Source organism: Branchiostoma floridae, chromosome 16 (assembly GCF_000003815.2).
Source record: "Branchiostoma floridae strain S238N-H82 chromosome 16, Bfl_VNyyK, whole genome shotgun sequence".
NCBI lineage: Eukaryota > Metazoa > Chordata > Leptocardii > Amphioxiformes > Branchiostomatidae > Branchiostoma > Branchiostoma floridae.
In genome coordinates this window covers 184,451-200,130 of record NC_049994.1, presented here as the reverse complement: position 1 = coordinate 200,130, position 15,680 = coordinate 184,451, and the positions used below count along the sequence as shown (strand labels likewise).

At 42.9% G+C, this 15,680-nt stretch overlaps 1 protein-coding gene across 1 annotated transcript; it reads right to left on the bottom strand.

Moving 5' to 3' along the window:
- Positions 1-1,302: 1,302 nt before the first annotated feature.
- Positions 1,303-11,922, bottom strand: LOC118403630 (pancreatic alpha-amylase-like). Its single transcript, XM_035802406.1, has 14 exons — positions 11,817-11,922; positions 11,133-11,305; positions 9,765-9,910; positions 8,778-8,967; positions 8,167-8,468; positions 5,753-5,948; positions 4,967-5,122; positions 4,386-4,510; positions 3,801-3,973; positions 3,386-3,510; positions 2,852-2,957; positions 2,414-2,547; positions 1,793-1,952; positions 1,303-1,535 (listed from the first exon to the last, which is right to left on the bottom strand). The coding sequence occupies exons 2-14, from the start codon at positions 11,301-11,303 to the stop codon at positions 1,342-1,344; spliced, it is 2,178 nt and encodes a 725-aa protein (XP_035658299.1). The 5' UTR covers positions 11,304-11,305; positions 11,817-11,922; the 3' UTR covers positions 1,303-1,341.
- Positions 11,923-15,680: the final 3,758 nt, after the last annotated feature.

Genomic DNA, 15,680 nt, shown 5'->3' with positions numbered 1-15,680 from the left:
AGCACACTTTTTCAGTCAGTAGCTTAATACACTATGGGAAAATGATCCATGACTCGCACAAGCGTGGCCCTACAACAAAGTCAAACACAACTCCGCCTGCATGCTGAAAAAGAATATTAGTCTTACAGTGTTTGTATGAATATCAACTATACCAAACATTAAAATGATCAGTACAGTATATAAAATATGAGGCAACACTTTTAAGCAATCGGTACATACCGAGGGCGGATGTCCCTGTCCGTGAACTAGAAAATTAGATAAGAGTGGAAACAATTCTAACTTGAGACAGTCAGTCGAAGAATGTTTGAGAAAATAAAACTGTGTCCTTTTGCCTATCGCGTGATAAATCTGACCAACCATGTAACATCAATTCTAGCCTCCTCGTGGGAATACCAAGATGGCTGTTTGGACAGCAAGGACCTTATATAACGTTCTTGTCGGGAGCGACCAACGAGTGCATTAACAGTACACGTGTCATCGTCTGACGTTTTTACCCCATGCGATGGGAATGGTTATGAAACGAAATTAATCCAGACGAGCAGCAACTAAACATGCTGATTTTAAGTTGACCCCGGGGCTGTACATGTGGCTTAGTCTCATAATGGCCAGAATAAATGTGAAATAAAGACTGAATAGGCCCGAGGGAATCAGAAAAGATGTTTCCTACGCTGAAGCATCATCTTTACCACGATTGTTTACGGCACATAATCGATTCGATTTGATGTCTGTATATGTGGGAATAAACAAGCGATCCTTGTTGTCATCTTTAATACAGTCTGAGTCAGGCCATGTTCTCATTAGCCACGTTGAGGTTATTAATCAAGATCAAGTAAAGTCCAATACCGAAATGATGTATATCGCAAGTATCTGCATCTGCATAAGATACCCCCAAATGACCCCGCGAGGGGCAAAAGTAGAGGGGGGGGGGGAAGCTGAGGCTCCCGGGTTAGGGCGGGCAGGCTGCCTGCCTGGCACGGAAGTGCTCAACGTTTGGAGCGCTTACAACCGTGCCAGGCAGGGCATTCCACTCGGGAATTGTGCGTGGGAAAAAAGAATGTTTGTAGATATCGGTGCGTGCAAATATGTGTTGATATTTGAAGTCGTGACTACCCCGGGTGCGCCCTTGGGTAGGCTTCAGAATATTGCTGGCGTCTATGTTAATATTATTGTTGACTACTTTATAGAAAAAGGTGAGGCGGGCGTTCCTCCTCCTTTCGGAGAGAGGGCGCCACTGCAGGTCTGAAAGTATGAACTTCCTTCTTAATAGATCTCATCCATAAAACATGCGACAGAAACAGAATATAATCAGCAGAAGTATCATTCGTTTATTTTCCAATTGTCTCAAAACTCGTCGATTGTACAAGTGTTGCCGTCAAAGTCGAAGACGTTGATCTTGCCGCAGCGTGCGAAGTGGTTACCGGAGGAGTAGGGCTTGGTCCCGCCCGCCGTCCCACCACACGTCCCCTGGTTCCGGTCACTCTCCCACTGCACACCACCGCCAGAATAACCGACAATGGCTTTCACCTCAAACCAACCTAGAACAACAAAAAAATCCACCTCTATCACCGGCAATGCCATGGGAAAATTTGAAGACTATGATTGGTTGTTGAGGACAAGGAAGTTTCAAAAGTAAGTAGGACACAGTTTTTAGATGTCGCCTTTTCAACTTCAAGATATTTTGGCTCATGACTTCCGTTCAAACTGTCCTGACATTAATTTTTGGTCAGGGGTTAGTAAGGCTGCTAGTTGTACAGAGTCATAGTTTATATGACAGAAACTTTCGATTGCATACCGTTTTCTGTTCGCGAACAGTCCATATCCACGTCTAGCATCCAGTAGTGGTCCCCCCACTGGTTGAGTGGTGTGTAGCCGTACCCCTGGGAGCTGACTGTAGCCGCGTTGTTGGGGTTACTCGTAGTCCAGGCCAGAGGACTACCCTGTGCACCATAGCCCTTTGGGCGGAGGGAAGGATCGAAATAATGCACGAAAGTGATTAATAGTTAGAAAGTTAATAGTAGTTGTCTTGCTGGAGGGGGTGAGGGGTGGGGCAATATAGACTATCGCTAAAAGAACACCTTCCAAGTGGAACTATAACATGTCCTATAAGATAGAAATGTTACCCCTAATATATCTATAAGTACGAAAGGCAATCTATGTTCAATAAATGATAATCATGTACAAAGTATTTTAGTAACAGATGCGGATGTCCCATAGAAGGCTCTCATGGGGGTTTTGGAACGTACTGCAGTTCCCATTTTGTTTGATATTCGGCGCCGTCAAGACGTATCGCCGTCAACGCGCCAAGACGAACCAAACTCTAACCTTAACCTCAACCTTAATCGTCGTTTCTGTTGAGTTCAAATGTTTGTTAATCATTCTTAACGGTTTAGTTGCGTTCTTTTCTCTCATTCACCTGTCCACTCTCGACACCATACCAGTCCAGATGGTTGTCCCCCTGTTTCCAGGAGTTCAAGTTGGTGTTGGTGCCTCCGATTCTATGTGAGATGGGGATGGCGCATTGGCTTGACACTGCGTCACTTGTACATCCTGAAACCAGACAGGGTAGTCAAAGTCATTTTTCTAAAGAACGTACCCTTTTGTAAACAGTAAACACCCATGGTCAATTCGTCTTTATGCCAGTTTGGAACAGATGTAGCTTTGTGATGGCTTACACGGGAACTGCGCCGTGTTTTAGCGGTATTCGATAAGTTATGAGCAACATTTCTCGTGGAGGTCAATAGGATTTTGCAAAGTTAACGTTTAGTCCTGAATAGTAGAGTGAACAGTCCTTAATCTTCATAACACAATGAATTGAATCCACATTAACAAGAACCTGGACAATTTTCTTTACCTGGTCTAACTTCGTGTCCAATGCCTCCTCTCAGGAACAGGTCCTGTCCGACTGACGTCTGCTTCTTGATGAAAACAATTGTCCTCTCTGTTCCTGTCGGGCTGACCTGTAAACAGAACATACAAAGTAAATGGCACGGGGGTTGTGATATCGCTCTGCAATAACAACATCGGATATTGGGTTGCATCAGTCTTAAGCCCCGGCCTTCGGTTAAACATTGGCTGATAAAGTTATGGTGTAGTAATGAGGGCTATCATAATCGACTCGGCCCTCACATTCAACAGCAATAGCAAAAGAACGACATGATGTGAAGTTCCGAGAAGCGTCTCTTCAACGTAAGCGGCATCCTACGCGGAGCTTCGCCACAGCCTAAACGGAGCACTTCTGCTGCGCCTCCAAAAGCTACGAAGGAAGAGGTTCGGTGGAGTTTTTACGATCGAATTGTCGTTCCGGGCCTTAAGATGAAAAAGATAACTTTTTTCAAAGGTACAGAGAGTAAAAGGGTGATATTGTCTCTTGCGTTCGACCTCTGACCTGGGTAGGATGCGTAGGATGCGTATGCGTTGGGTGCACTGGATCTACGACCCCTGGGTCGATTCCGTTGCCACTGCCGACTTTAGAGTCTGCGTGGATGGCGATCATTGGGTCCTCGTCATCACCTTGATTGAAAAAAATGAAACGAGCGGTATTCAACATACTTATATACTATACCACGGTTGTGTGTTTCAAACATGAGGTCCTAAACGGAGAACGACAAAGCATCGACCTTACTAACACGGGGAAACATTGTCATAACAATAGACCATAAGTATGGTCATGTATGTTGTGAAGACAATTCGTCAATGATATGGTATGCCACCTACGTTACCCATTTGTTCTCCATTTCTACAGCATGAGAAAGGATGCATAAAATGGTCCATGAATTATGATGATATGTGCTCTTATTCACCTGCGATGTAAATGTGAGCCCTGCCGTCCCCGCCCACAGTAATGGTCTTTCCCGTACAGCCTCCGTTAGAAAGATCACCGGATATGACGTCACAGTAGTCGCCAGATGAGAGTCCTGTCTGCAGGGTCGCGTCCAGTGCCGACCAGTCTTCATTGTTGATGGCGATGAAAGCTCTGTAGAGAACGAGATTTTTCAAGAAAATTCAGCACACGATAAACTTATATTGAATTTGGGGAAAACAGAAAATTTTGTTTTGTCTCACATATTTGTGTTCTGCTGTGCTCATGAGCTGCCCCATCCACCCGATGCTCATGTACTGAACTACACTGCACTGTACTACTGTACCACTAGAACCCTTGACAAATTTCACATTTTTGCACTCCCAGGCGACCAATCACACCCCGCATAAGTGCATCTCCTGCAGTCAGGAACTGATTGCCTGGGAACGCCAGGAAAGGTCTTTAATATCTACAACAGCGACGTCCAAATATTGTCGTGGCGCGCGCCAATTTCTGAAGCATATTGTCCTATACGTTACGTTATGACAAGAGTGCCGGGATAACCGCTCCTGGCGGTTAACGTTACCTGTCTCCTCTGGAGAAGGCAATCTGGTTGTTGCCGTTGTCCCACCAGTTGAACATGCCGTGCCCGGCTGCCACGTTACGGAACCTCACCATGTTGCGATTCTGACGCCAGCGGTGTTCGCACATCTATCGTTACCAGAAGATATATCTTGGTTAAGACGTGTGGACTGCGGTAACCACATTAGTTAGGGACAATGAGGTTGCCTGCAGATATCGAACATTGCTTGAGATGGACAGGTGCGATATCTGTACTACAGTAGACGCCGTTTAATTGTACAGCTTATTTGCCTGAGCGTATTTCGTGCAGTTATCTGGCTTGTGCAATAATGCGAAGTTTGAAGGAATTTGGAATTCCGTGCAGTTAACAGAAGTGTGCGTTAATCCGTTGTGCAATTAACTGGCTTCTACTACCAACAGATACTGGTGGATTCGCGTGTAGGTTGCTTGACTCAAAGCGCAGAGTTCCTGTGGTCGAGTAGGTAAGACGAATGGGTCCTTCCCGGTGTGGGTGGATCAACTAAACCTGTCCGGATATGCCACTTGGCATGCTGGGTATCCAATACAAAGATATGAATTACTCACCCATCCGTTGTCACACGTGCCCATATTGTTGATGGACACCCCCATAATGTTGCCGCTACCGTCGGCTGGCGGCCCCTGATCAGTGTTGTCAAAGTAGAAGCTACTCATCATCCTCACGAAGCCGTACGGGAACGCCAGCATGAAAGCATTGGCCATCTGAGGAAGGAAAACTCAAGGTTTAATGCTCTCCAAATCATCTCCGAATAATTGACACTTGATGACATTGCTACATCTTTCATTTCAAAATTTCTCGTGGTCAGCTTGCTAATAGCTAATGTGAGCTATTTTTCGTTCACTAGTCTGCGACTCAGATCGTGACTAGCATATGGAACATGCTCGATTTGGAGTTAAGTATATCCAAATGTAATAGTCACGTTGTGGCTTAAACACAAACAGACCAAAACTGACGCCTCCCTGTGAATTAGTGGCCTCTTTCATTGACCCTGTGACCTGTCATGTCTGATACTTCCAATTCCACAAATATGACCTTTGCAGTGAAACCATCTCAGAGACTCCGATCTGGTACAATCGGAGATTGTGCTGGTAGACTCGGATCCCGAGCGTATATAGCCTCTGTTGATAGAAACTCCTATCTCTACCGGTAGAATTGCCGATTCTACAAGATCGGAGTCTCTACCCTGAAGTCAACTTTCCCATCTTTCCAGTTCCTGGTTACACCATCTTACTATAGTCTAATAACTACGTACACACATCAATACAAATAAACCGTTGAACACTGACAACAGAAAACAAAACCTCCATACACGACATGAAAATTTGCCCCACCTTATACAGCCTACTGTCTCTGAAGGTGAGGATGGACGACCCGCCTGCCCCGTGGCCCCTTTGGTTGTCGTGGTTGTCCACGAACACCATCGCGTTGTTGTCAGACAGCATACCCCAGCCTTCGCCGAAGTTCCCCAGGTGTGACAGCTTCTGCCCGTTCTGCTTTCTGAAGACGGATCCGATCTGCGCGCTGTACCTGTATTATCACACCACCATACCCATGACCGTGGATTATGTACAAGTATAAGTAATCACACCGCCAGGACAGGTCCAGATAATCTCCAAGCAGATCCTACAATGGCATAAGATAGTACCAAACTGGCCAAGGAGTGTTGTCATCCAAAAGGTGTCAATTTGCCAGTAGCGAAACACACTTCTAAGCTAGCTTCACTCCTCTGTCAGCTTTTGATACTATTTTATGCTACCGTAGGATCTGCTTAACTTGGAGTTCAAGTTCCATACGCAAAAGCAAAGCATTCCGGAATCAGCTTTTAGGTTTATCACCTTCAAATTTAGTGAAAAGAGGATTTGATTACCAGATGCATCTTACATCACACAATCATATTTATTTAGCCGAGAAGTTGCTAAATGTCCTCCTGGAAAGTTTTCCTCACAAAAGTTGATCGAACGCGAAACAAACAACACATTTCAGCCGTTCCCCTTAAAAGTGCGTTGGGAATATGATATTTTAAACAAGTGCTTTTAAAAAGCTGGCATTTTGCCAATGTTTGCGTGTGTGAACGTTTTTTTCTAGTTATTAGAATGTCATATAAATAGAACAGAGTAACTAAACCTGATATTGGCGCATGGAGAGATTCACATATGTGCCTGAATCTAGATCTAGACGCCACCTGTTAAAATTTGCGTGAAGTGCAGCAAATTTCACTACACTGCCTGTTTTTGAGTGAGCTCTGTTGCGGGGCATTTTTAAGTTGTTTTTTTTTAATTTTTATTTCTATTCGGCAAAAAAACGAAGCGGCGAATCCGTTAACCAAAGAAATAAATTGGTGTGGCCAAATGGATGTAAAAATTAGTATTTTAATGGTGTAAAAAAGAAAAAAAAAATCTACCTCCCCGGATTCGAACCGGGTGCATTGGTTTAGAATGCGTAAACTTTAACCACTGCGCCAGTGCGAACGTGTTGAAAATACGCCCGTTTTAACAGGTATAGAAATGTTTGGCACGAATTGAACAGGTCCGTTCATCTCAACATCACTCCATCACAACGGCGACTACTATGGATAGAAATGCAAACAAGAAAAAATAAAATTCGTTCGGTGATTTTTATCATTAAAGATCGACAAATCCTTTCAAGTTGACAAGACGGCGAAGCGCAAGCGCAGTAAAGTGGGGGTTCCCGGAAGTGTGGAAGCAGGATCCGAAGACCCGACCTCCCCGCTTACACCGGCGAATTTCTGGCATTTTAAAAATTTACAAGCAAAGTAAACACATCACAAGAAAAAGAAACTTATATCCTTTATTTTGATGGGTAACTTTACCTCTAGAACCGGATAGTTTTTGTACCGCGGGTGTGGGAAGATGGTAGGGAAATTTACGGATCGCCGTACTGCAGAGATCAAATTATGAATATTCGCAAGGGCCTCTGGGACGCTATATGTAAGTGTTATGTATATATATTCGACTTATTTGGAAAACATTTCATCTTTATGAATTGCTAATGCATGGTTAAATGTTAAAGCAATTATTTGATGATATGCTGCACCAATCTAAGGAACATCATACTTCATTTATTAAATTTAATGAAATATCAGGGGCAATTACGGACCACAAACAATGACTTATGACAGAGCTTTTAAGAAGTATACAAATTCTTAGCAGATACTGTAAATCACTTTATCTTCACAGTACCAAATTTTCACGGTCTGAGAAAATTGAACTTGTTCTCGGAACTATATGTTCACTGTCGAGGCAAGTGCACATGAAAAATGTCTGTGAATTATTTTTTATCGGTAATGATAAGTTCACGTTACAGTCGTCACCGTGAAAACAGTGAACATAACATTACAGTGAAAAAAATCAGGAATTACAGTATTGAACAGGTCCGTTCATCACAACGCCCACTATTCTGGCCTCAGAGCATTTTGCCGCTAAGGCGGCAAAATGCAAAAATTCATGACCATTTTGTGACTGAATCCCTAAGACCGCTTGTTTTGATCCGTGCCCAAAAAGGAGACAAAAACTATATTTCTGATTTATAAAGAGAAATGAAACTCTTTTATATTGATATTGAATTATCTACTCTACGATATGTGGATGTTTTAATGCATAATTGCGTTATCTTTGTGTGAATATCGAACTGTATGTTAGATTGCACCCAATATGCTTCCTGCGTATTGTCTCTGTGTTAAGTAAATGAATCAATAAGAAAAGGAATAGGAAATGAAAAAAATTACTTGAACTCTGTGATCCTCCCCATATGGGTGTACTCTGAAGCCGAAATTGCCTCTCCACCCAGGTCGATGACCTCCATGGCGATGAAGGGCCGGGAGCCTGACGGGAAGTAGGCGGTGTTGAGGTCGCTGAGCCGGCCGAAGATGGCGGCCATGTCTCCCGGCCACATGTGTTTGGCGGCATCGACACGGAAGCCGGCAACTCCGATGGAGATCATGTAGTTCAAGTAGTCCGCGATCTTCCCACGGACGTAGTCGCTACTGAGCTTCAAGTCCAGCAGGGCGACAAGGCGGCAGTTACGTACCTGTGGGAAGGAAGGGAGGAAAAGATAGGAAGCAGAAACTCCTGCAGTACTGATAACTACATAGGTAACAGACGTGTGTGGTTCGGAACGATGGGGTTGAAGGTAGGAAATGAGAGGGTTGGGCTTCTAACACTGTGCCGGAGACGTAGTGGATAACATTTCACTGCCCTTACGGTCTCAAATAGGCTATGCATATGAGGCAACACTTTTTCTTCTGTATTTCCTTTATATATGACATTGTTACTCACTTGAGTGCAGTGCCACATAGTTATTGTCTGTCTTTTAAAGCAAAGAAAAAAAACAACTCACCTGATTAGCGTCGCCATAGTTGTGGATGTTGCAGTCGCTGGTGCCGCACGTGCCGCAGTCGTTGAAGTCATTGGGTCCGAAGGGGACGCCCGGGAAGTCTAGGCTGTCGGCGTTGAAGTGACTCCCGGCCGTGCCGTGTCCCGAGCCGCCGGCACCGCACATGTGGTTGATGACGACATCCGCGTAGATTCTAATGAGACATATTGATAGAGATTCAATAGTCGTTTATCACTTGCACACGATAAACGAGCACATTTCAGAGCGATGGCAGTTGTGATGAACCATCTCTCATTTTCCATTTCGCAGGTGCAGTCGTGATACATTGTGGTCCGGAATATGTTTTTCCAGTGCCCGACTAGGGTTTCGTGAACTCCGAATCCCACTTATTTTAGGTGATCAGACAAATGGATGTTGATGGGGGGGGGGGGGGTGGTTAAGAATGCCCGCGCCAACTTTGTGAATGCTGACCACTGTGCTAGGACCGCGAAACTTCGCAACCATTGTACAAAAAATCTACGAGTTTGTGATTTTTAATGTTGTCATGGCAACGGGTTTCAGGTATCTAATTTCAGTATAGATAATGAAGTTTCAAGTTTTTATGGCGGAGATATGACGTTTTCGGACGTCATATTGGCATCAGTGCCGTCGTCAATTGCAACAATAAACTTGGCAGACTTACATATTTATATGATACCCTTGATAGTTGGTTTTTGTTAATACCTTCATAACGCTAATTCTCTATTTAGTTTGTTTTAGGCAAAAATGCATTATGACGTCATAATTACGTCATATTCCGTTATTACGACACCAAAATGACAGAAAATATATAACTCTACAAGTACATCGTCCCCTGCAAATTTGCTGACTGTAACCCAACCCGTTTTAAGATTACGAGGGTAGCCAATAGAGCCCCCCCCCCCCCTCAATCCATCCAAGTTGTGGTGATAAGTGTGATGATTATAATCATTACTGATGGATGCTTAGTACCTGACTCCCTGCTGGTTACAGCGGTGAACCATGTCCTTGAAGTCCTCATCGTTGCCACTGCGGGTGTTGAGGTGATAGCTGATTGGCTGGTAGCGCTCCCACCAGGGACGGTTGGAGACCACACGGTTCTCGTTCGGTGGCGACACCTAGCGGAAATTCGAGCTCAGGTTATGCAGCGTAATCAAAGTGGTTATTTTTATTCACCAGTCACATGAATATTGGCGCTTCTAATGCGCTATATCATCAGTACGTAAAGAATCAGTATGTAATGATATGTTTTCCCGTATAGTTGGTCCGAAGAGACACGGGGTTATGATGCAGTGAAGACCAAACACCCATCAGAATTCTTGATACACTTTCAAACAGCACCTCACCATGCCTGATATTTCAACTGAGCAACAATGATGACCCCAATGGTTAAACGGTATATTGGTGTCAATGACTTTGTCAATGACTGATAAAAACAATTCACCTGATCAACTGAAGTCTCACGTTTGCACATTATGTTCCGGGTGCGAGCTCACATTTTCATACACATGGCTTAATTACACACAAAGTTATAATCAATTCTTGTTGATAAAAGCATGATTTGGGAAAAGACTTGCGTTTAATCTATATTGCCTCAATGGTATTGTCTTTATATGGACGTGCCATAAAGTCCAACAGCCTTGACAAAGAGTTTATTACCTTTTAAGTCACGGCATTTTTATCACTCTAGGTCCACTACTTCAGCTAATTGCTATTTGTCCCAGATGCTGTTATCTTTGAAACATACGAGACGCTTCCCTTTTCGTCAGCATACTGAGATAAAATGTTTCATCTTATTGATACAGCCTGCGAGACGTCCCACGGTAAAAGTCACCTGACCTTATGTAACACAACCGACCTTGCACCGCCAAAACCAGCAATGTAGCTGAACAGTTCTAAAACTCAAGAAGGTTTAATCTTGCAGCATCTGGCTGGCCTTAGGTCCTCTCGGACAGTTCTATTTTGCCTTTTTGTCATGACGAACTCGTTCTTTTCAACATTAAAGAACAAACAACACTTTTGCCCTTGGTATTTCTCTCAAAATAAATACTGAAGCACTTTAATTTGTAATATTCTGTGACTTCTTTCGTTGAAGTCCTCTTGGGTTTTGTGCCCTTATTGAATACATAATGACAGGCAATACTGTAAACACACGTTTTAGGGTGCAGTATGAGTGATTATTTGCCGTATGAATTCATTGAAGCACTGACAAATGACCGTCGACAAGTTGGATCTAGGACAAACCCTTCACTCTCAACAAAGCCGAATTTTGTACATCTAGAATTGTCCCTCGAAATCGTCTCAATTCGCTATCGTAACCGTATGTGACCTAGGCCTGACCTGTACACCTCCGAAGCCGTAGGGTCCGAGGAACCTCTCACACTCCGCGGCGATGTCAGCCCATCTCCACTCAAACAGGTGCACGATGGCCTGTTTGTTGTCAGCCGTGTTCGGGGCATGTTGGGCCAGAGTGCCGCTCAGCACCACAAGAAACAAGATTATTATAGACATTTCTAAAGGGAATGGAAAGAAAAGAAAAATGTTGCAAATATTGTATCGACATATTGCATGTTAGTAACACATTGAAAACTTGTTGCTGTATTTATTCAAGCACACCTTAAATACCTTTCTTTTAGAATTTTGCTATAAATATTCAACAAAAGCTACGGTAGAAAAGCTCCTTGAAAGAACTGAGTAATCATTGCTCCAGATGTTTTCCTCGTTAGTTTTCTGTTTCAGCTTTTATGATACATGCTCAAAACACGTAAGATATATGAAAAATCTATAAAGGGGAAAAGATACAAGATATACTCGTATGAAAAACCTAATCATTCGTTTTTTAAAGCATAATATTGTACATTCATTTAACTTTGCCCACTTTCAATATGGGCTGACGGTTCAGAGACTGCCAACAAGTAGTTGTCAAAAACATGAAAAAAAATACTTCATCTTTGGAAAGTAAAATCCTACAGTCGACAGCCAGCTGGTTCGAATAGAAATTTTGGGCGGTTATCAGGTACTTACCTCAAGTTTTGCCGTCCGGTTCTGCTTTGGTCGTAGACAATGCGCGGATCTTGGGGATCGAATTTATACAAAAAGAGCAGGCGTCTTTAAAAACAGTTTTTGTTTTTCGTCACCAAAAGTTATAACGTTATAGCGCGATAATGTAATGGCCATTGGAAGAATATGATAGGGCAAGATAGTATGCTGATTTAGGAAATATTGTTGATATAATGAATTTCTCTGGCCAAATGAATTGCGACAGCTGTACTAATTCCGTGATGATTTGTCGGCTTATACCACTCCCTCATGTTTTGATATATTATTTTCATTTCTTTACGAATTCCTTATATTAACGTCAATACATTTCTCACAAGAGTTAAATGTGTCTTCAGACTCTGCAATGTAAAGTGCTTTGGGGCATTTCGTTCGTACATCGGATGAATGGGTATAGTTTTATGACATCAAAAGTACAAAGCTGAAAAGTACAACGAAACCGCATCCTGCTTTGTATCTGCCACAAAACGTCACGCGCCATAAATGCAAGTAGCATAATGATTAATTGCTGTATATGAATGTTTAACTTTTTTCTTATTTCCTCTTCATATCTCCACGATAAGATACGTCGACCCTACTCTGGTTACACAAGCTTTACCGCAATAACTCAAGGCTGCTTCTTATGTAAGTACACGTGAGTTCACCTTATGCTGGGCCCACATTCATTAATGTCCCGTAAGCGATCAAAGTTGTATTTGTACCACTTATCACTGTATAAAATGGATATGCTACATGATACACTTCGTCACCAAGAAATTCAAACTACTCGGGAGATTTTCGGCCACTCAAATGTCCGCGCTTCAGTAGAGATGGGGTATATGAATTCTGGAAGGCATGCGCGTCAAAACGTTCCTTGGGTTTAGATCCTAGCTTTCAGACCAAACAAACGGTAGTGTCTTTCGTCTATGTCGAAGTATGTTTGGGAATACTATTTCTGTTTATAGAGTGTAGAAAATATAAGATATAAAATATGACTTTGTTAGACAGTCATTTCATAGTGAACACAGACCACTTTTAATAGCATTACTATTTTTTACCAAAAAAAAATATTTTCTACCCAAAATATTAAGGATCAACAATTTTCCTGTCATCATATTTTTAATATGGGTTGATTACGTCAACGTACTGACCAACTTTTGGTCAAAACAGATAGTTACATCAAAAGTTACGGCCATAGAACTGCTCGACTGAAGAATCAGCAGATGTCACCGGCCTTAAACTGCTGAGTAGTTCAGCTGTCTTGTAACAAGTGGTGTCACCACGAGCTGAGGCACATAACGTTACGCAAACAAGATAAGCAGTGAATTAACTTCGCAGTTCTCACGAAGTTGTAAATCGTACATAATTAAAATGATAAATCAATATGTTACTCTGCTTTTTACGATGAGAAGTGAATATCTGTGTTGGACAAGAATATTTGATTGATTTATTCAGCTATTTGAGTAATTGCAGGAACGTTACACTTACATTGTGTGTACATCTCCATCTGGCACCGATTGAACCCTAGAAAAAGAAATTATATATGGCTATATTGTTAGATAATTTGTGCGGTATGTGGTATATGGTATACGTATGTTTTAGGACACGGAGTTGGGTGTGCGAGTATATGAGTCCACTTGTACTGTGTGTATTTCAACACCTGAGTCTTGTTGTTTCCCACAGTTAAGTGCCATTTACCAGATAACGCCCTATGCGGTCGGCGCCCGGTAACTATTTCGACGAAGGTGTGTGTAACGTTTTTTAAGACCATTTCACGTAAGGTAAGGACATGCAAGTTTGTCTGTTTTGTGCGTGAGGTGATTCAGATCACTTGTTCTGAGATTATTAGCTGTTTACATTTGGTGAACGATTTCGTCAAACGATCTACAGGTCTGTGACCTTAGCGGATACTGAACTGTGAGGACCTACGTCACGACTCTCACGTCATGCATGTTTGTTAAATGAGTCGTATCTCGTGTTTCCAAACAGAACATTCTAGAAATTCGATGACGCACACGACTTTTAACACCCTTCTTTCCAAACTTTCACTCTTTTATTTCAAAGACGCCCACCATACTCATCTTCTGTAAATTCTGAAATCTTGTCTATTGTGATAAAATTCATCACCTCTTCGAATTGCCTTAACCCACTTCGCCAGAGGGTTGTGTTTTGAGCGTGTGTGTGTGTGTGTGCGTGCGCGTGTGTGTGTGTATGTGTGTGTGTATGTGCGCGCGCGTGTGTGTGTGTATGTGTGTGTGTGTGTGTATGCGTGTGTGTGTGTGCGCGCGCGTGTGTGTGTGTATGCGTGTGTGTGTGCGTGTGTGTGTGTGTGTGTGTGTGTGTACGTGTGTGTGCGTGTGTGTGTACAAAAATAGGTCCACACATAAAAAGCAATCATAGCCATTTACACCTGCATTGGAGTGCATATATACACGCAGTCTGAAATAAAGCTAGGTAAAGGTCGCTCAGCAGTTTAGAGGCATGTAGACAGTAGGTTGCTAACCCACTGTGTCATCGCACTTGGAGCTATTGTAAAAGCGTTATGCTTCACTTCAGTCTGAGTTCGGGTGCTTGACCTCTTCCCCAGCTGTATTGCGCCATCACATACACAGAGTCTCCCGTCAGATTTGTCATCCTCGCTTCACTGCCACAGAAAGACCGCTGCCCTTCCCCGCTTGCGACGTGCCGTGACGTACCATGGAGTGTTTCAACACTTTGGTATTTATAGCAGAAACGCGCCAGCTGAGCAAATATTCTCTGAGTCGACCTGATCGTCGATCTTTTCTTTGAACGTCACAGAATCAAAAGGTGAGGAAGTTAATGTTTATCATTGATACCTGTTTATGGCAAGGGTTGACACTTGTTCTTCCTTTTAGCCGGGAGAAGGTTAGCGGGAGACGAGGGTGAGTTTCTCAGCTTGAACACAGGATAGATATTACAATATAGACGAGTCTGGTGAGTAATTAACCTTTAGGTTGGTCAGAAATAACCTTACAGGTTCTTACTTTGTTTGAAACAAGCTTTTCTCCATCATCTACTATTTTTAGAAGTGTATAAAGCAGCGAAATGTACGAAATTACGTCAGCTTCTTAGCCAACACCTGTTGTTAGTTTACATTTCTGTTGAATATTCTGGGTGCCAGAAACCCAGATCCAGAGCCCCTTAGCCAGACTTACACCCGATTTCCTTGGCCTCCCATAGCCTGAAGAGTCGTCTCCCTTATTTAGCAGTCCTGTGAAGGTGCGCTTGTTCTACGACGGTTCTTGAGAGAGGGTGAAGTTGAAGATTAGGCAATTTATACGTAAGGTGACAAAAAAGTAACTGTTAACGATGGCACTCCAATGAAAGGAAGGGAATCCGTTGGACATCACTATTCTTTGAGCATACATGTACTAGTATGCAACGCCTGCTCACAGACTGTCCGAACGGACGAACGAACGAACAAACGTCACATGGCTGTATCAGAGTATGAGAGTGAAAATGACAAAGTTTGTTCTATTTGCCAAGCCATCATGCATTTCCGCAAGAACCTTTGAGTTAAAAGGTCGTTCAAACGAGACAGTTATAGTGGTTTCCCCAGAAACCTTCCTAGTATAATAGGATAAAGACTGTGATTTGATACTTGTGACAATGCATTCCCATCGTATCTCTATTATTTTCGAGCAGATGATGTAGTAGATGTTTTCTGATCGTTTTTTCCTACTGACAGTAAAAGACAACAACCCCACCCCACACCCACCCATCCAACTATCTTCAGGTTGCTGGGCTAGGCTACCGTTAAATTCCCAACCGGGTCCGGCCGGCCTGTTTGTGGAACGAAAGATAAAGATGTGTATGTTAACATACACACAA

What these genes read in the sequence shown, in the direction of transcription:
- LOC118403630 (XM_035802406.1), bottom strand. Translation starts at nt 11,303, where the DNA reads ATGTCTATAATAATCTTGTTTCTTGTGGTGCTGAGCGGCACTCTGGCC. An exon ending in ACTATGGCGACGCTAATCAG is followed by an intron (nt 8,469 to 8,777) that starts GTGAGTTGTTTT and finishes TCCTTCCCACAG; the next exon opens with GTACGTAACTGCCGCCTTGT. An exon ending in CTGTTCGCGAACAGAAAACG is followed by an intron (nt 1,536 to 1,792) that starts GTATGCAATCGA and finishes TTGTTGTTCTAG; the next exon opens with GTTGGTTTGAGGTGAAAGCC.